Below are 16,443 nucleotides of genomic sequence, written 5' to 3' on the forward strand. Positions count from 1 at the left end.
ACACCAGATCCGATCGTGCAGCATGCTCCGATTAAGTTGTTGCTGAATTGCCCAATCGGACTGAGCTGTGGAATGGACCTTGTCACCCGTCGGCGTCAGGCCCTGGGTTGGGTTGGGTAGCTTTGGCTGCCTTTGGGTGGTGCTCAAGCTGTTGGCTGGTACCAAGGTCGTTGGGCATGCGCGCGGCTCGGATCCTCGAGCACGCAGGCAGGCAGCATCCACCATTTCCCTTCGCCGGCTCTTAGCTTCTCGCGTGATCCGTGCCAGTGGGGCACGACACGAGCACGAGCTGCTCATCAATCGCTGCTGCTTCGGGCGTGCTTGGTGGAGGTTGCTGGTCAGACGTGTCGTCGGCCGATCTGGTGGTGGATCGCTACGCGTGACGCAGTTGGTGCAGTGCTGGGGATTGGCATGGCTCTCTGATTATTGCTGTGCAGGGCAGGAGAAGTAGAGCAGCGGCGGCAAATGAGATGCAGGCAAATTAATGATGCTTGTTAATTAACGCCCCCTTAAATTAAGTACGGTGCCTGTACTGTACGGCCGGTCTGTGCATCAATATCATCGTGGTCCAGGGAAATACAACAGATTGATGCTACTAGCTAGTGAGTAGTGATGCGGTGCTCGCTTCGGCTGCAAAATTTTTTAGTACCGGCTACGGTAGACGCGCGATAGGCTGATGGGTGTATGCACGTCTCACGGACGGAGAGTACACGGGGTGCAGGGAGGGTTTGGGTAGCCAACTGTATTGTGCAGCTGCAGAGCTGCTTGTGCGTACCAGAAGGGCTGTGCCAAAATTTCATTTGTGCATGTGGTCTTCGGCACATTTCTGCAATCATGCACTGCTGGTCTGCGGCTGTAACTTTTGAGGTTTTGCACCAGTACGAAGGACCCGTTTGGTTTGTAACTGCACCAGTATGAAGGCCAAGACAGGAATGGTAGCAGAACAGTACCCTGCGGCTAGGGATGGCAACGGGTACGTACCCGACGGGTAGTAGCCGCCCACACCCGTACCCGTCGAGACTAGATTTTACCCGTCGGGTTACCCGCACCAGCACACGGGTAGAAAAATAATTCCATACCCGTACCCGGCGGGTAATTTCTATCCGACGGGTAATCCGCACCCGAAAACACACCCACTATCGTCTTGCCCTATTCCAGAGTTCTCCACCATGGCTCCGACGCGCGGCGACGGGATCTGCAAGCCGCAGTCGCGCGCGAGGCTGTGAGGCGAGTGGCGCAGGCGTGTGGCGCTTGGGGGCACCGAAGTTGGGGACGGGAGGGGGCGCCGGCCGCGGACGCAGAGAGGGAGAGATGGAGGTGGCTTGAGCGGCGACCCGTGACTCCGTGAGGCGAGGAGCGAGGCCGCGAACTGTGCTGCGCGCCTGCATCTGCGAGCCGCTTCGCTTGGGGCGCCGGAGTTGGAGAGGGGGGGGGGCGCCGGCCGAAGATGCAGAGAGGAGGAGATGGAGGCGGCTTGACTGCTTGAGCGGTGACCAGGCTTCACCAAGGTGCGGCGGCTGGCACTTGCGAGTGGAGCAGGAAGTTGCGGCGGCTGGCACTTGAGAATGGAGTAAGGGTGAGGAATAGGGTTTCAGCTGTTCATAATATATATACTAGGCTAGTTTAATTGGTCTGGGCCAAATTTATGGGTTGTATGGGCTAAATAGGTTAGGGATTTAGGCTTGTTTAGTATTTTGCCACGGGTATTTCCTACCCGCGGGTATGGGTAGTATATATCCATACCCGTACCCGCTATACCGTACCCGCTATACCCGATGAGTAAGAAATTTTGTCCAGTAACATACCCACGGGTAGAAATTTTGTTCCATACCCGTCTCCTTAGTGGGTAAAACCCGTCGGATATTAGGTTTCGGGTACCCATTGCCATCTTGAACCCTGCCAAGTCAGACCAAACACTGACCGTTCAGTCGTTTTACAGACTTGGCGACCGATCACCTTTCCTTTTGAAGTAATCAAAACAAGATCACCAAGAGGACTCCTTGAGAAGACTTGGGGGTGCAAAGTACCCATCGTACGGGAAACCATCGCTCCCAATTTGACGGCCAACAATGATACATCGATACATGTTACATCCGAGAGTGTTTTTGTCAGACAAGCGTTTCAGTAACTACGATAACACGTGTCCAAAACATCAACCTATGAGCAAATTCACCAGAATTACAAAGATGGTCATTAACGATCCTGTGACTAAACAGGCTTCCCATTCAGCTTCGGGAAGGGGTCTTGTTTGCTGAGGACAAGGACCTTACTCTTGTGAGCAAAGTAACCTTTTATGAGGTTCTTGTATATGAGGCATGCCATGATACACTCCACCTGATAGCAAAGTGAGAAACTAGGTTAAATACGTCGCAGATAAACTGTATGCAAGATATGATAGATCGGCAAGAATCACCTCATCCACATCCATGTCGATCTCAAGCCATTTCAGAGCTTTTACCACAACGTCTAGCTTAATTTGATGTGCCTTGGCTGGTTCCTTCTGCCTCTGAATGATATGGCTGGTGGAAAAACAGCAAAGCCCGTAAGGCTTAGGTCAAAAGGTGTGAAGCAAACTAGACTTCTAGAGATGACTTCGGTTTTGCACTCACATTTTCTTAACTAGTCTCTGATAGACCTGAAGTTCAAGTTTCTCCAATACAAGGTAGACACCAGATTTCAAAAATCTTGCAAAAACAGATATCAGAGACAGTTAAAGGAGTGGAGCTGATTTAGGATAGGAACAGGTGAATTAAGAAATCTTGCAAAACAAATAAGACATCAAAGACAGCGAATGGATTGGAGCTGATTTAGCAGAGGAACAGGTGAATCAAAGAAATCTCACAAAACAAATAAGATATAATTGACAGTGAATTGATTGAAGCTAATTTAGCAGAGGAACCGGTGAATCCAAATCTCTTGCATTGCAAAACAAATAAATATCATAGACAGTGAAATGATTGAAACTAACCCAAGGAACAGCAAACAGGTAAACTTACTGGTCTTCATGCCTGTCTAAGGCTTGCCTGAGAAGCCTGAGATCCCCTCTCTTAAGTGAAGTCATAACATCTGCATACTGAAAGGCCATATTACCACTTGTAGAAATCCCACCGGGAAGCATGGGGAAATCTCCCTAGATGCATAACTATAGCACCATAAAATACAAGTCAAACATGTTTATCGAAGAATAACAGATACGATGGAGAAGCATATTTAGCAAACGTAGTAAGTACAACCATCAAAACTGAGCTTACAAGTGTCAGCTTAAACAATAGTAGCTGTTCATGAGAAGACCAGAAAGATTAGCAAGGGAATTCAAAATAGCAGTCACTAGCAAAACAATCGCTGGAGGTCATTACCAAAACAACTTATTTCCCCTTTCAGAACTTGGCATGTTTACCTCTGAAGTCGGTTACTGGTCATGTTTTTAATATGTTTATCATTATGGCAATTCATTGAAAAGCAGGGCTCATCTTTGGTGAATGAAAAGACAGTGTGTATTTTATAACCAGCCTGACTCACCAACCATGGTTTCACAGGCTGCTGTAAATAAGGTTGAGTGGTCAGGGCCTCCATACTAAACTCAAAATCAGTAGCCATATCAACTCACCTAGAAGCTGTTATTGTATAATTTGTGTAAAATGAGGCCATTATGTGGCCTAGCTGCTGATTACATGGCAGCAGATAGGGCCACATATTCCGTGTGTATGACAGGGTATATGGCCTGGGACACCCGTGTTCGGAACAGTGGAGACAACAGTAGACAAAAGGAAAAGGGCATGTTCCAAAATGCATGTAGTAGGTCTCACAGGGCTTAGGTGTACTGTAGGATCCTTTCTTCACAACCCTTGTTTTAAACAGGGTAAACTTGATAAGAAAAGTTGTATCCTTCAGATTAAGAATCAACAAATGTAAAATTCTTTTAAATGTAACCAATATGTGGCGAAACTATTCTGTATTTCTGTTATATGTCAAATACAAATTTTCAGTCCCCACTGAATCCTCCTATCTACTCATTGCAAAACCAGCTTTATACATCAAGAATGGAACATGGTGACCCTTTCAAGCAAACTAAATGTGTCGTCACTTGTAAATGTCTTAATGTAACAAAGCAGTGACTACACTGTTGCTGAAGTAACATGAGAAAAAAACAGCCTCATGTCATTTTGTAGTTGAAAAAGGTGGATGGTTCAATTCTAATGGATATATCACATGCTACAATTGCATCCAACTTAAGCAATAACCCGTGAATAGAAGTAAACATACCTCAAGCAGATTGTATCTCTCCAGGAGGGTCCTTTTTGGCAGTACACCTAGTGAAAGCTTTACGGGGATAAGAAACTTCAAAATTCTCCTAAAAATAGAACACAGATTTTTTAGTCCCAACACACGGGTATGCCATAAATCACATGCTACACAAACCCCATGCAATATAAGTACCTCAAATTTGACTCGCTTTGAGGATTGCAATGCATCAAAGCATAAGTTAGCTTCTGATCTGCCTGATTTAATGAAACAAAAACTTGTGTTAGCAATTTTGCTATTTTGTTGGTGAAATCATCTTTATAAACATGAAAATGTTTAAGCGTGCTAGAGAGAGGGAGTGCTAGAGGGTGAGAGGGAGAGCTTACGACAAGAAAGTTCTCATTGAATACTTCCAAGCGCCCAGTGTAAGTGACCTGTACCATCACAAGTGACAAAACAAATGCCAATGTAACTGATTAAGTCTCTGAGAGGGAACAATGGCCTAAACTATGCCTATTTTACCTTGTCTTTCACTGGAAAATCTTCAAAATCGAAATTCCTGGCAGTTTCGATACTTCTTATGACACTACGACAAAGGTTTACTGTTCCAAGCTGCATAATTTCATCATCAGCTCCAAGTCCTTGTTAACATAAAATATATTACTGATGAACTAGTGTACATGCTACAGTTAACTATTCATCGAACATAATGTCATCACTGCATATTGTATGTATTGCATTTTGTTCAAAGTTCAATTAGTAAATCCAGTAACACAAGTTACAGAGAGATGAACAAAAATTTACAAGGAAAACAACCCTACCCTGAAGTAAATTTTGAATAGCTGGCAGGTAACATAGAGTGCTCCAATGCGCTTAGGTCCTTTCACCTGAAATATTGGACAGAAAACAGCTATCAAAACACAACAGATAATAGAAATAAATATGATGCATCAAAGAACAGGCCGACCAGTTAGCCAATAAAAAACACCTGAAAGATTTCATTCAATGCAAGAATAGCCACTCAATGATGTTCCTCATAATTCGACTGAGCCAGTAAACGATAAGACATGGAATTTAATTCCAATATCAACTATTCAAGCCTAGCTAATTAGCATAGCAATTATCAAAATAGCTCACAATTGTCCTAGTAATTCATTCGAAGTTTTCATTTGAAGCTTAATAGCCTACATCACCATTCAAGCAAGAATACTGAACAAATCTTTCGATCAATACTATTTACCGCTAGTGCACCGAAAACTTTCATCAGGAAGGACCCAGCTGCCTGAAGCTTGTCAGGATTCTTTCCGATCGTCGCAAGCTCCCTATCTGCCTACACCAAGATAATACACCAGAATACATGAGCCAAATACTCAAAAGTTCACACACCCAGATGGACAGATCAGCCACCCCACTCACCTTCTCGGCGAGCAGCCTGATCTCGAGAGCCACAGTGTGCATCGCCTCCATTGCCCACGGTGTCTCCCAGTTCCTGAACTCCTGAAGGAATGCACTGCAACCAAAAGCACGTCAAATATTCGAAGAATCCAACAAATTGAACCGAATCCGGAGGAAGCGGGACGAACTTGGCGGCCTTCTCGAACGAGGAGTAGGCGTCGGCGAAACGCTGGAGGGAGTGGGAGTGGATGGCGCGGAGCAGCGGGATGAGGAGGTCAGCGAGGTGCGGGAAGCGGTCTCCGGCGAGACGCGGGAAGTCAGGGAAGGCGGCAAGGGCGTCGGAGAGAAGGGTGGAACCGGGCGCGGAGGAGACGGCGACAAGGGAGGCGAGCGCAGCGCCGTCCGACGAGGAGATAGCGTCGACCACGCGGGAGAGGTACTCGCCGATGCGGCGGTGCGCCTCGCCCATGCTCAAGTACGCTGCCATCTCCGGCGGCGGAGTTGGGGTTTCGGGTTTCAGAATTCGGCGGCGGCGGCTGGAACTGGAAGAAGCCGGTACCAGGTTCGATCCGGTGACTGGAAGAGTGGTGGAGATCAGCAACCCTCACCGTCGATCGAGAAATCAACGGTTATGCACGAGTTCTGGTTGGCTAGCTCGTTCCTCGCAAAGTGTTCATTTTTTTAAAAGAAAACAAATCAGACATTACCTCTAACTACTAGTAGTAGCAATTATTATAATTGAAAATTATGTCGTTTATTTGACTCTCTAGTCTATTTTTTGCTTAAATTCGTTTGACCATTGCATCATTCTTTTGTACATGATTAATTTAGAGCAAGAATATCAATCTTACTATTATTAATTGGAGATTTCTTTTGAAGCCTTATATAAAGCCACCTAGAATCCTAAATGGACACTCTAAAAACTAGAAAAATTCTAGAAATTCTCATAAAAATAGAAACATCCGGTCATCAATTCAACAACTCAAATCATAATAGTCATTGAATCTGTAATATTTCTAATAAATTATCCACCTCTACCATTATAAAATAGGATAAAGTAAATCCGTAAACATGTATCTAAATTACCCAGCTCGTCCATTATAAAAAATCTAAAGTAATCCACGTAAATTACCCACCTATGTTATTATAAAAAATAATACAAATAACCTCATAAATTTGCATATAAATTATTCAATTATATCATTATTAAGAATTAAAGTAACTCCTAAATATAAATTATATAATTATAATAAAATATTAAAATGCACCAATATAAAATTCTAAATTAGTATTTATATTATTAATAATATATTATTAATGTTAAGTTTTATATAAAAATACTACCCACGATATGTATCATCATGTATTCATGTATGATGGAGAGACAAGAATATCAATTCTCAAAGAAATGGTTCAATTGAATATATATCAAATATACATAGAGTTGTGATGCAAAACAAAATCTATTATAACTAGATAATGATAAATATGCATTTTAAAGTATGTGTTAGAATATTTAATAGATGAAAGCGGCCATGAGATAGATAATTATAATTATTAACTATAAGTTTTATTTGTATATTAATTCTAATTAGCCCATGCAGAAGTATGGATTGATAGGCTAGTGTTATCCAATAGGTGATCTCATATATCGCCACATATAAATAGCTATCGGCTTATATTTTAAGGTATCTTGTAATAATCGTTTAATCTACTAATTTGTGCATAAAAAGGAATTCTATGAGTTATATGGGAAACAACATGTAAAATAGTCGTGATCTTTAATTTAAGTTCATAAGGCAGTTTTGTTGCAAAACAACCATCTCATTCTCGCCTCACCTCCTCCCACCTCCACGTAGAAAAAGGAAGCATAGACTATATAAGACAATCTATCAACTCGCTAATGTAGAAATATTGGGGTAGCAAAAACAAAAATTTTCTACCGCATAAACCAGGATTACTCTAGTTATAGATCACGGGATTACCACTAGACGCGCGGTTGCGGAACTTCTGTAGCACGTCTGTGTAGTGCAGATGGAAGTCGGCAGTGCAGTTGCGTGAACCACCTCACGAACGGCTCGTCCTTGTGCAGCAAACGCAGCACCTCCATGAAGTCCACACATACAGGAAGAAGCGTCGCACTCCGAATCGAGAACAATTAGTGACGATGCACGAGGAGGAACAGGGAGGGGTGGTTACTGTAGCAGCCCCCCCAACCCCTTGTATTTATAGCCCCTTAGGCGCCCCCTAGGTGGGCTTCCATGGGCCCCACCTTGGGTATCTCTTAATAGGCCAACTGAAGTCCATTAGTGCATCTAAGTCCAATCTAATTTGGATCTCATTCTCATTAGGCTTCTGGCCCTTAAGTGTGTGACTCTATGGGCTCACACGAGAATAGACATGGCCCAGTACTCAAACTGGTCAATAGTTGATAGCGGTCTCTAGCAAGATGTGTCAACTCCTAAGCACGCGTGAATCATATCTATCGAGCCGTCACAATCTTATACATGATGTTCCCTTTGCCTCACGCTATTTAGTCTAATTTGAAGCCGACCACTCTTTCTCGATCCTGTGATTCGGAATCCTTGGTTAACTCTTAAACCTAGCATGACCAAGCATTTCTTTATTCGAATCACTCGAGAGGCCCAGAAATATCTCTCTCTTGTAGAGGGGAAAATCCCATCTTGACCGACTATGTCTCACAGCATGCTTCTTGACATACCCGAAAGCCACCTTTATAACTACCCTGTTACGGTGTAGCATTTGATGGCTCCTAAGTAAGTCCGTTCACATCTTGAGTACATACGACGATCTCAGGTCTTAGGACACAGGGTACATATCGTGTAATGAGAAGTCATCATCTCGTGTTGGGTCAGTTCTGTCTCAAGTCTCACATGAACCCACATTATTAGTTTGATATCTCCATTTCCATGACTTGTGAAACGTAGTCAATCAACTAATACATGTGCTAGTCTAATATTCATGTGCGTCCTCACATGAACTCCGACTAGGAACATTTTAGAATATACATACAAGTAAAGAGTTTCACAAATACTTCACATAAGCATCAATCAATATAAGTTGTCATCCATGGATATTCAAGGAACACTTTATTAATCATGAATACAAGGAAATATGATCGTCTCTAGGGCATATTTCCAACAGTCTCCCACTTGCACTAGAGTCAATCTACAATATATCTAATACCCATTGCTCTTGTGTGCCTCTCATGCTTGGGCTGTGGAAGAGGTTTTGTCAACGGATCTGAAATGTTCAGGTCCGTGTGTATTTTGCATATTTTGATCTCACCACGATCGATGAACTCTCGAATGAGATGAAATCGCTGCATAACGTGTTTGCTCTTCTGGTGATTTCTTGGCTCCTTGGCTTGCGCAATAGCTCCACTGTTGTCACAGTAGAGATCCAGCGGGCTAAAGGCATTAGGGAACACACCAAGCTCAATAAGGAACTTCCTTATCCAAACACCTTCCTTCGAAAGCAGCGATGTACTCGGCTTTTGTTGTAGAATCGGCACCGTCTCCTGCTTAGAACTCTTCCAGCTAACCGCACCACCATTTACTTTGAACACGAAACGACGACCTGAGACTTTGAATCATCTTGTCGGTTTGGAACTAGCATCAGTGTAACTAGTTACAACGAGCTCCTCCTCACCTCCATAGACTAGAAACACATTCTTAGTTCTTCTCAAGTACTTGAGGATGTTTTTCATAGCTGTCCAGTGACTCACCTGGATCTGACTGGTACCTGCTCGTAACACTTAGAGCATAAAAAACATCTGGGCGTGTACTTATCATTGCATACATGATAGATTCAATTGCTGAGGCATGTGGAACTTTGCTCATGCGCTCTTGCTCATCAGTCATCGTAGGACACTGAGTCTTGCTAAGATGTATGCCATGTAACATAGGCAAGAACTCTTTCATTGCCTCTTCCATGTTGAACCGCTTCAACACTTTGTCAATGTAAGTATCTTGGCTTAATCCTATAAGCCTCTTTGATCTATCTCTATAGATCTTGATACCCAGTATGTATTCTACTTCTCCTAAATTCTTCATCGAAAAACTATTTTTCAGTGAAGTCTTTACAAACACAAACATAAGAATATTATTTCCAATCAGCAGTATATCATCTATATACAGGATTAGAAATGCAACAGAGCTCCCACTTTTCTTCTTGTAAACACAAACTTCTTCTTCGTTTTTAATGAAGCTAAACCCTTTGACTACTTCATCAAAATGAATATTCCAACTCCGAGATGCTTGCTTTAATCCATAAATGGATTTTTAAAGCTTTCATATCTTTCTAGCATTAGTCGGATCGACAAAACCCTCGAGCTGCATCATATACACGTCCTCGGTCAGATTTCCATTAAGGAAAGCTATTTTGACATCCATCTGCCATATTTTATAATCAAAATATACAACAATAGCTAGAATAATCCGAACAGATTTAAGCATCGCTACGGGCGAGAAAGTCTCGTCGTAGTCAACTCCTTGAACTTGTCGAAAACCTTTTGCGACAAGTCGAGCTTTATAGATGTGAACATTTCCATCTATATCTTTCTTCTTTTTATAGATCCATTTGTACTCTATGGTTCTCACACCATCAGGCGGGTCTATAAAGTTCCAAACTTAATTTTCCTTCATGGATTCTATTTCGGATTTCATGGCATCTTGCCATCTCTCGGAGTCAGGGTCTGCCATCGCCTCTGCATATGTCGCATACTCATCATTGTCTAACAATAATAATTCCCGCGCTGCGCGGAGCCTAAGCCTTGCTGACCTTCGTGGTTGTGGAGGTGCTTCTGTTGCCATAGGCATCTCAACTTGTTTAGCTATATTAGCGTCACTTGTAGAGGCTTGTCCTATTGGCTCATCTCGAACTTCTTCGAGTTGCACCGTTCTTCCACTTTTCTATCCTTTGAGAAACTCTTTCTCTAGAAAAACTCCGTTCCGAGCGACAAACACTTTGCCCTCAGATCGATTGTAGAAGTAATACCCTAAGGTCTCCTTTGGGTATCCCACGAATATACACTTATCCGATTTGGGTGCAAGCTTGTCAGACTGGAGTCGTTTGAGAAATGCTTCACAATCCCAAATTTTTAGAACAGACAAACTGAGAGTCTTGCCAGTCCATATCTCATATGGTGTCTTGTCTACGGATTTTGACGGCACCCTGTTCAGTGTGAAAGCTGCTATTTCTAGAGCGTAACCCCAAAATGACAATGGTAAGTCCGATTGGCTCATCATTGATCGAACCATGTCCAACAGAGTTCGATTACGTCGCTCGGAAACCCCGTTCCTTTGAGGTGCTCTAGGCGGCGTAAGTTGTGGAACAATTCCGCAACTCTTCAAATGATCGCTAAATTCGTGACTCAGATATTCGCCCCCACGATCAGATCGCAAGGCTTTAATCTTCTTGCCACGCTGATTTTCAACTTTATTTTGAAATTCCTTGAACTTTTCAAAGGTTTCAGACTTATGCCTCATCAAGTAGACATAGCCATATCTACTTAAGTCACCAGTAAAAGTAATGAAGTATTGGAATCCTCCTCTAGCAGTCGAGCTCATTGGTCCACACACATCAGTATGTATGAGTTCCAGCAAATCCGATGCTCTCTCTGGAAAACCTGTGAACGGTGTCTTGGTCATCTTATCTAGCAAACAAGCTTCGCATATCTCGTATGATTCAAAATCAAACGAACTTAGAAGTCCATCCTCATGGAGCTTCTTCATGCGTTTCTCGCTTATATGACCGAGACGACAATGCCACATGTAGGTATGATTCAAATCATTTAGCCGAGACCTTTTAGCACTTATATTACAGATAGGAGAATCATCAAGATATAAAATGAATAGCCCATTCTTAATGGACGCCAAAGCCACAAACATATTATTCTTAGAGATCACACAATCATTGTTTTCACTCGTAAAAGAATAACCATCCTTTGTCAAACATGAAGGAGACACAATGTTTCGACTCAAACTAGAAACAAAATAACAATTATTAAGCTCCAAGACAAATCTTGATGGTAGGTGTAGTTGCATCGTCCCGACGGCCAAAGCAGCAACTCTTGCATTATTGCCGACGCGGAAGTCAACTTCTCCTCTTTCAACGCTTCTACTCGTTGTCATTCCCTGCATCGAATTGCATATATGATCAACCGATCCGGTATCAAATACCCAAGAATTAACATAAGAGTCAGCGATAAATATTTCTTAATATGAACGACAAGCGTACCCGAGGTGGAAGAATGATTCTTCTGTGTGGCTAGGTATAGCTTGCAGTTCTTCTTCCAGTGTCCTGGCTGGTGACAATGAAAGTACTCCTTGTCTGCGGCTGGTCCAGGTTTCGCCTTGGGTGTAGGGTTTGGCTTGGAGTTCGTAACCTTAGCTTTTCCCTTCTTCTTCTTCCAAGAAGAACCTTTCTTCTTGAAAGTAGGCTTATTTTGGATATCCATCACATGGCCGCCACCTGTGCTTTTATTGATGTCACTCTCTGCCGTTTTGAGCATGCCGCACAGCTCATTCAAGCCCTTCTCAGCCCCGTGCATGTGGTAGTTTGAGACAAAGTTTCCATAACTCGGAGGCAAAGGGGCAAGAATGAAGTCAGTGGCCAACTCTTGGCCAAGTGGGAAGCCTAGCTTCTCCAGCATCTGTGTGTAACCAACCATCTTGATTACATGCGGCCCTACTGATGCTCCTTCTGCTAGTTTAGTTTCAGCAAAGGCCTTGGACACATTGAACCTTTCAGTCATGGCCTGAGTCTAAAACATGTCCCGTAGCGCCACGATCATATCGTGTGCCGCATGGTTATTCTCAAACTGCATCTGCAGCTCAGGTTCCATGTAAGCTAGCATGAGACAGCTCACTTCACGGTCTTTATCAACCGTTCTCCTGTAAGCATTTCTCTCAGCATCAGGGGCATCTGCACCAGGCTCCTCTGGCAGTGGGTTATCTAGAACATCTTCCTTGTTAGCTGCCCTGAGAACAATTCTCAGGTTGCGGATTCAATCCGTGTAGTTTGTCTCATTCAATTTGTTGCTCTCAAGTACGTAACGTAAAGCAAAAGGTTGATTTTGAGTCATTGATCTACAACAAATAAATGCAAAATACTAAGACAAAAGTATTCATGATGGAGTAAACGACATTAAACAATTTAATAGAATTTACTCCCACTAAAATCAATATCCCTATGTTGATTCTTAGTGATTCAAGACCCACAACTAACACGTCCACTAGTGAGCTTTTGCATCACCGCTAGAAGATGAGGTAGATCGGTAAGCAACTCTTGCTAATTATATCTCATATGACTCTTGTTGTTGGGTGACATCTCCATGTCTTGCTCCCAACCTTTATGCCCCAAGGTCCTTAACCATTAAGATGACCTTGTCAAGCTCATCAACCCTATATGCGTGCATGTATCCGATACAGCCTGTCTAGTCAAGGAAAACCAGTGGCGCCCTAATTTCATAGACCCACCACCAATCGTACAAAACATGGGACAGTGCAAGATTTAGTTGGTAGGGCATGATAGCTCAAAATTTGTGAGGGATCGTTCTACTTCTACTATGACGCATGTAGTAGTAAAACGTTAAGAACGACAAGCACATAATTGTGAATCAGTATGACCCTTGTTCTCATGGTGATCTCCATCTCCATAAAACTTGTTCGTCATGTAGATCTCCATCTTCATGGAACTTGTTCACCATGTTGATCTCCATCTCCATGTACATGTGCACCATCCTTCATGTAATGAAAACTCCAAGAACTAGAACTTGCTATTACACCTAATAGCTAGTAAATAAAATTACATTCAGAACTTGGATCATCACAGGTTGGCACGCAAGCCATTACATCAAATGCAACAATTCATATGGCTCTGGCCGAATTGTCATAATCACGACACGCAGGTCATTAAACAATTGCACACATGCATCACATACACATAGGGGCCATACCTATTACAAAACATACAAAACAGAGTTATGCGATTCCGACGTTCGAACTTAAAACGGCGAAAACTCTATCTTCTGGGCCGAATTTCGCAAATCTAAATTTTGCGAAAATAGAAATGCTGTTCTAAACCAAATATAACTTTTTTCTGTAGATACAAATCTATATAAAATTCACCTTAATCCGAGTTCGTATGCAAAAGTTATGACTGTTTTACTGTAAAACACACTTTTTCAACAAATCGGAATTCGCAGTAGATCCAATTTATTGCCCTATGCATCTCATGCATCTGGCTTATGCCCTAAGCTTCGTTTCAACCAATCACATTGATCTCCAACCGCAATGACCGGGTTTATGAGCATCACTTAACTCCGATGGCGGAAAACCGACCGGTAGGAGTATGTCGTTGCACAACCTTCGCAGCATGTTTACGAAACTAGGTCACAGATCGGTCACGAATCGAAGTCCACACGTACGGGAAGAAGCATCGCACTCCGGATTGCTAGATCCACGAGAACAATTAGGGCCGATGCACAAGGAGGAGGAACAGGGAGGGGGCGGTTCATGTAAACAGTACCCCCACCCTTGTATTTATAGCCCCTTAGGCGCCCCCTAGGTGGGCTCCCATGGGCCCCACCTTGGGCATCCCCTACTGGGCCAACTAAAGCCCATTAGTGCATCTAAGCCAAGTCTAATTTGGATCTCGTCCTCATTAGGTTTCTGGCCCTTACGTGTGTGATCCTATGGGCTCACACGTGAATAGACATGGCCCAATACTCCTACTGGTCAATAGTTGATAGCGGTCTCTAGCAAGACGTGTCAACTCCTAAGCACGCGCGAATCATATCTGTCGAGCCGTCACAATCTTATACATATTATTCCCTTTACCTCGCGATATTTGGTCTAGCTTGAAGCCGACCACTCTTTTCTCGATCCTGTGATTCGGAATTCTTGGTTAACTCTTAACCCTATCATGACCATGCATTTCCTAATCCGAATCACTCGAGGGGCCCAGAGATATCTCTCTTTTGTAGAGGGGAAAATCTCATCTTGACCGACTATGTCTCACAGCATGCTTCTTGACAGACCCGAAAGCCATCTTTATAACTATCCTGTTACAGTGCAGCGTTTGATGGCTCCTAAGTAAGTCGGTTCACATCTTGAGTATATACGACGATCTCAGGTCTTAGGACACAGCGTACATATTATGTAATGAGAAGTCATCATCTCGTGTTGGGTCAGTTCTGTCTCATGTCTCACATGAACCCATATTATTAGTTTAACATCCCATGTCCATGATTTGTGAACCGTAGTCAATCAACTAATACATGTGCTAGTCTAGTATTCATGTGCGTCCTCACATGAACTCTAACTAGGAACATTTTAGAATATCCATACAAGTAAAGAGTTTCATAAATACTTCACATAAGCATCAATCAATACAAGTTGTCATCCATGGATATTCAAGGAACACTTTATTAATCATAAATACAAGGAAATATGATTGTCTCTAGGGCATATTTCCAACAGCTAACGCGTAATAATATACATACATTTACTCAAATAGTGATGAACTCCTTAAAAATTGCATCAATTAGCTCATCATGAAAGATGATCCTTATCTGCAAAAATCGAATAACATAATTAAGAACAAGAAAGAACACAACAAAATTACAGATCAATAATTAAGTACTCAAGTTTGGATCTTACAAAATGAGACCAAAGAACTGTTCTTGGTTGATAGACTTGCTAATTTTGCTTCCAAAATCATTTCTCCATGTCAGCGGTTTTTGTTAATGGCAGATTCATTGTGATTGGTGCAGTGATGCTTCATGAATTTGTCCACAAGTAACAAACAAATAAAATGTGGGGTGTGGTGTTCAAGATCGACTTTGAAAAAAGCCTATGACAACATCTCTTGGGACTTTGTGGATGAAGTTATGAGGAAGAAAGGCTTTGAAGATGTCCTAAGAAATTGGATTACGAGCATAGTTAGGGGAGTAGAGTGTGTGTCAACATCAATGGAGAAAATCCCCTATTTCAAGACGCACCGTGGGTTGAGGCAAGGGGATCCCCTATCCCCACTGTTATTTAACCAAGCAGTGGATGTCTTAGCTCGTATTATGACTAAAGCAAAAGAATAGGGGTTCATGAAGGGGGTAGTACCTCACCTAGTACCTGGGGGGATTACCCATTTGCAATATGCTGATAACATTTTTCTCATGGTGGATGGAGATTCGATCAAGAACATAAAGTTCCTATTATATTGCTTTGAGTGGATGTCAGGGATGAAAATCAACTATCAAAGTGAGATGGTGCTGTTTGGAATGGGTGAAGATGAACAATAGATCATAGCGAACATGCTCAATTACAACATTAGCCAGATGCCCCTGAGATATTTAGGATTTCCCATTAGCAGCAGAAATGAAGGCATGGGAGCCTTCAAAAACATAGTAGCTAAAATAGGGAAGAAATTACATCCTTGGAAGGGTAAACACTTATTGTCGATACCCCAGGACTGGGGTACCCCCTCTTGCTGTGTCGAGGCAAGGGCCTTGTAGTTATCCTTGACTACGTCCAAACAGCCGGACCCCTGCGGTCCGGAGTCCTGTTCCCCCGACAACGGTCCCGGACCTGTCTCACAACTGAGAAAGGTCCAGGAACACCGCGTGTCCCGGAAGAGGCAGGCGCTCAGCACGAACAGCCGGGGCTCCGGACCTCCCGTGGAGTCCGGACCCCCGCGGAAGTCCCGGACCCCCTGTATAGTAACCGGACCCCTCACTAAGGGAAGAAATCGACACCCCTCCCCGGGGGGGGGGGGGTCCGGAGC

General features: G+C 43.1%; 1 protein-coding gene across 1 annotated transcript; it reads right to left on the reverse strand.

Moving 5' to 3' along the window:
- Positions 1-2,000: 2,000 nt before the first annotated feature.
- Positions 2,001-6,212, reverse strand: LOC120660582 (enhanced ethylene response protein 5-like). Its single transcript, XM_039939158.1, has 12 exons — positions 5,826-6,212; positions 5,659-5,752; positions 5,483-5,572; positions 5,064-5,129; positions 4,765-4,854; positions 4,629-4,676; positions 4,438-4,499; positions 4,264-4,351; positions 2,997-3,073; positions 2,610-2,684; positions 2,414-2,519; positions 2,001-2,334 (listed from the first exon to the last, which is right to left on the reverse strand). Exons 1-12 carry the CDS (start codon positions 6,122-6,124, stop codon positions 2,209-2,211), a joined length of 1,221 nt encoding a protein of 406 aa, XP_039795092.1. The 5' UTR covers positions 6,125-6,212; the 3' UTR covers positions 2,001-2,208.
- Positions 6,213-16,443: the final 10,231 nt, after the last annotated feature.

Source organism: Panicum virgatum, chromosome 2N, assembly GCF_016808335.1.
Source record: "Panicum virgatum strain AP13 chromosome 2N, P.virgatum_v5, whole genome shotgun sequence".
NCBI classification, from domain to species: domain Eukaryota; kingdom Viridiplantae; phylum Streptophyta; class Magnoliopsida; order Poales; family Poaceae; genus Panicum; species Panicum virgatum.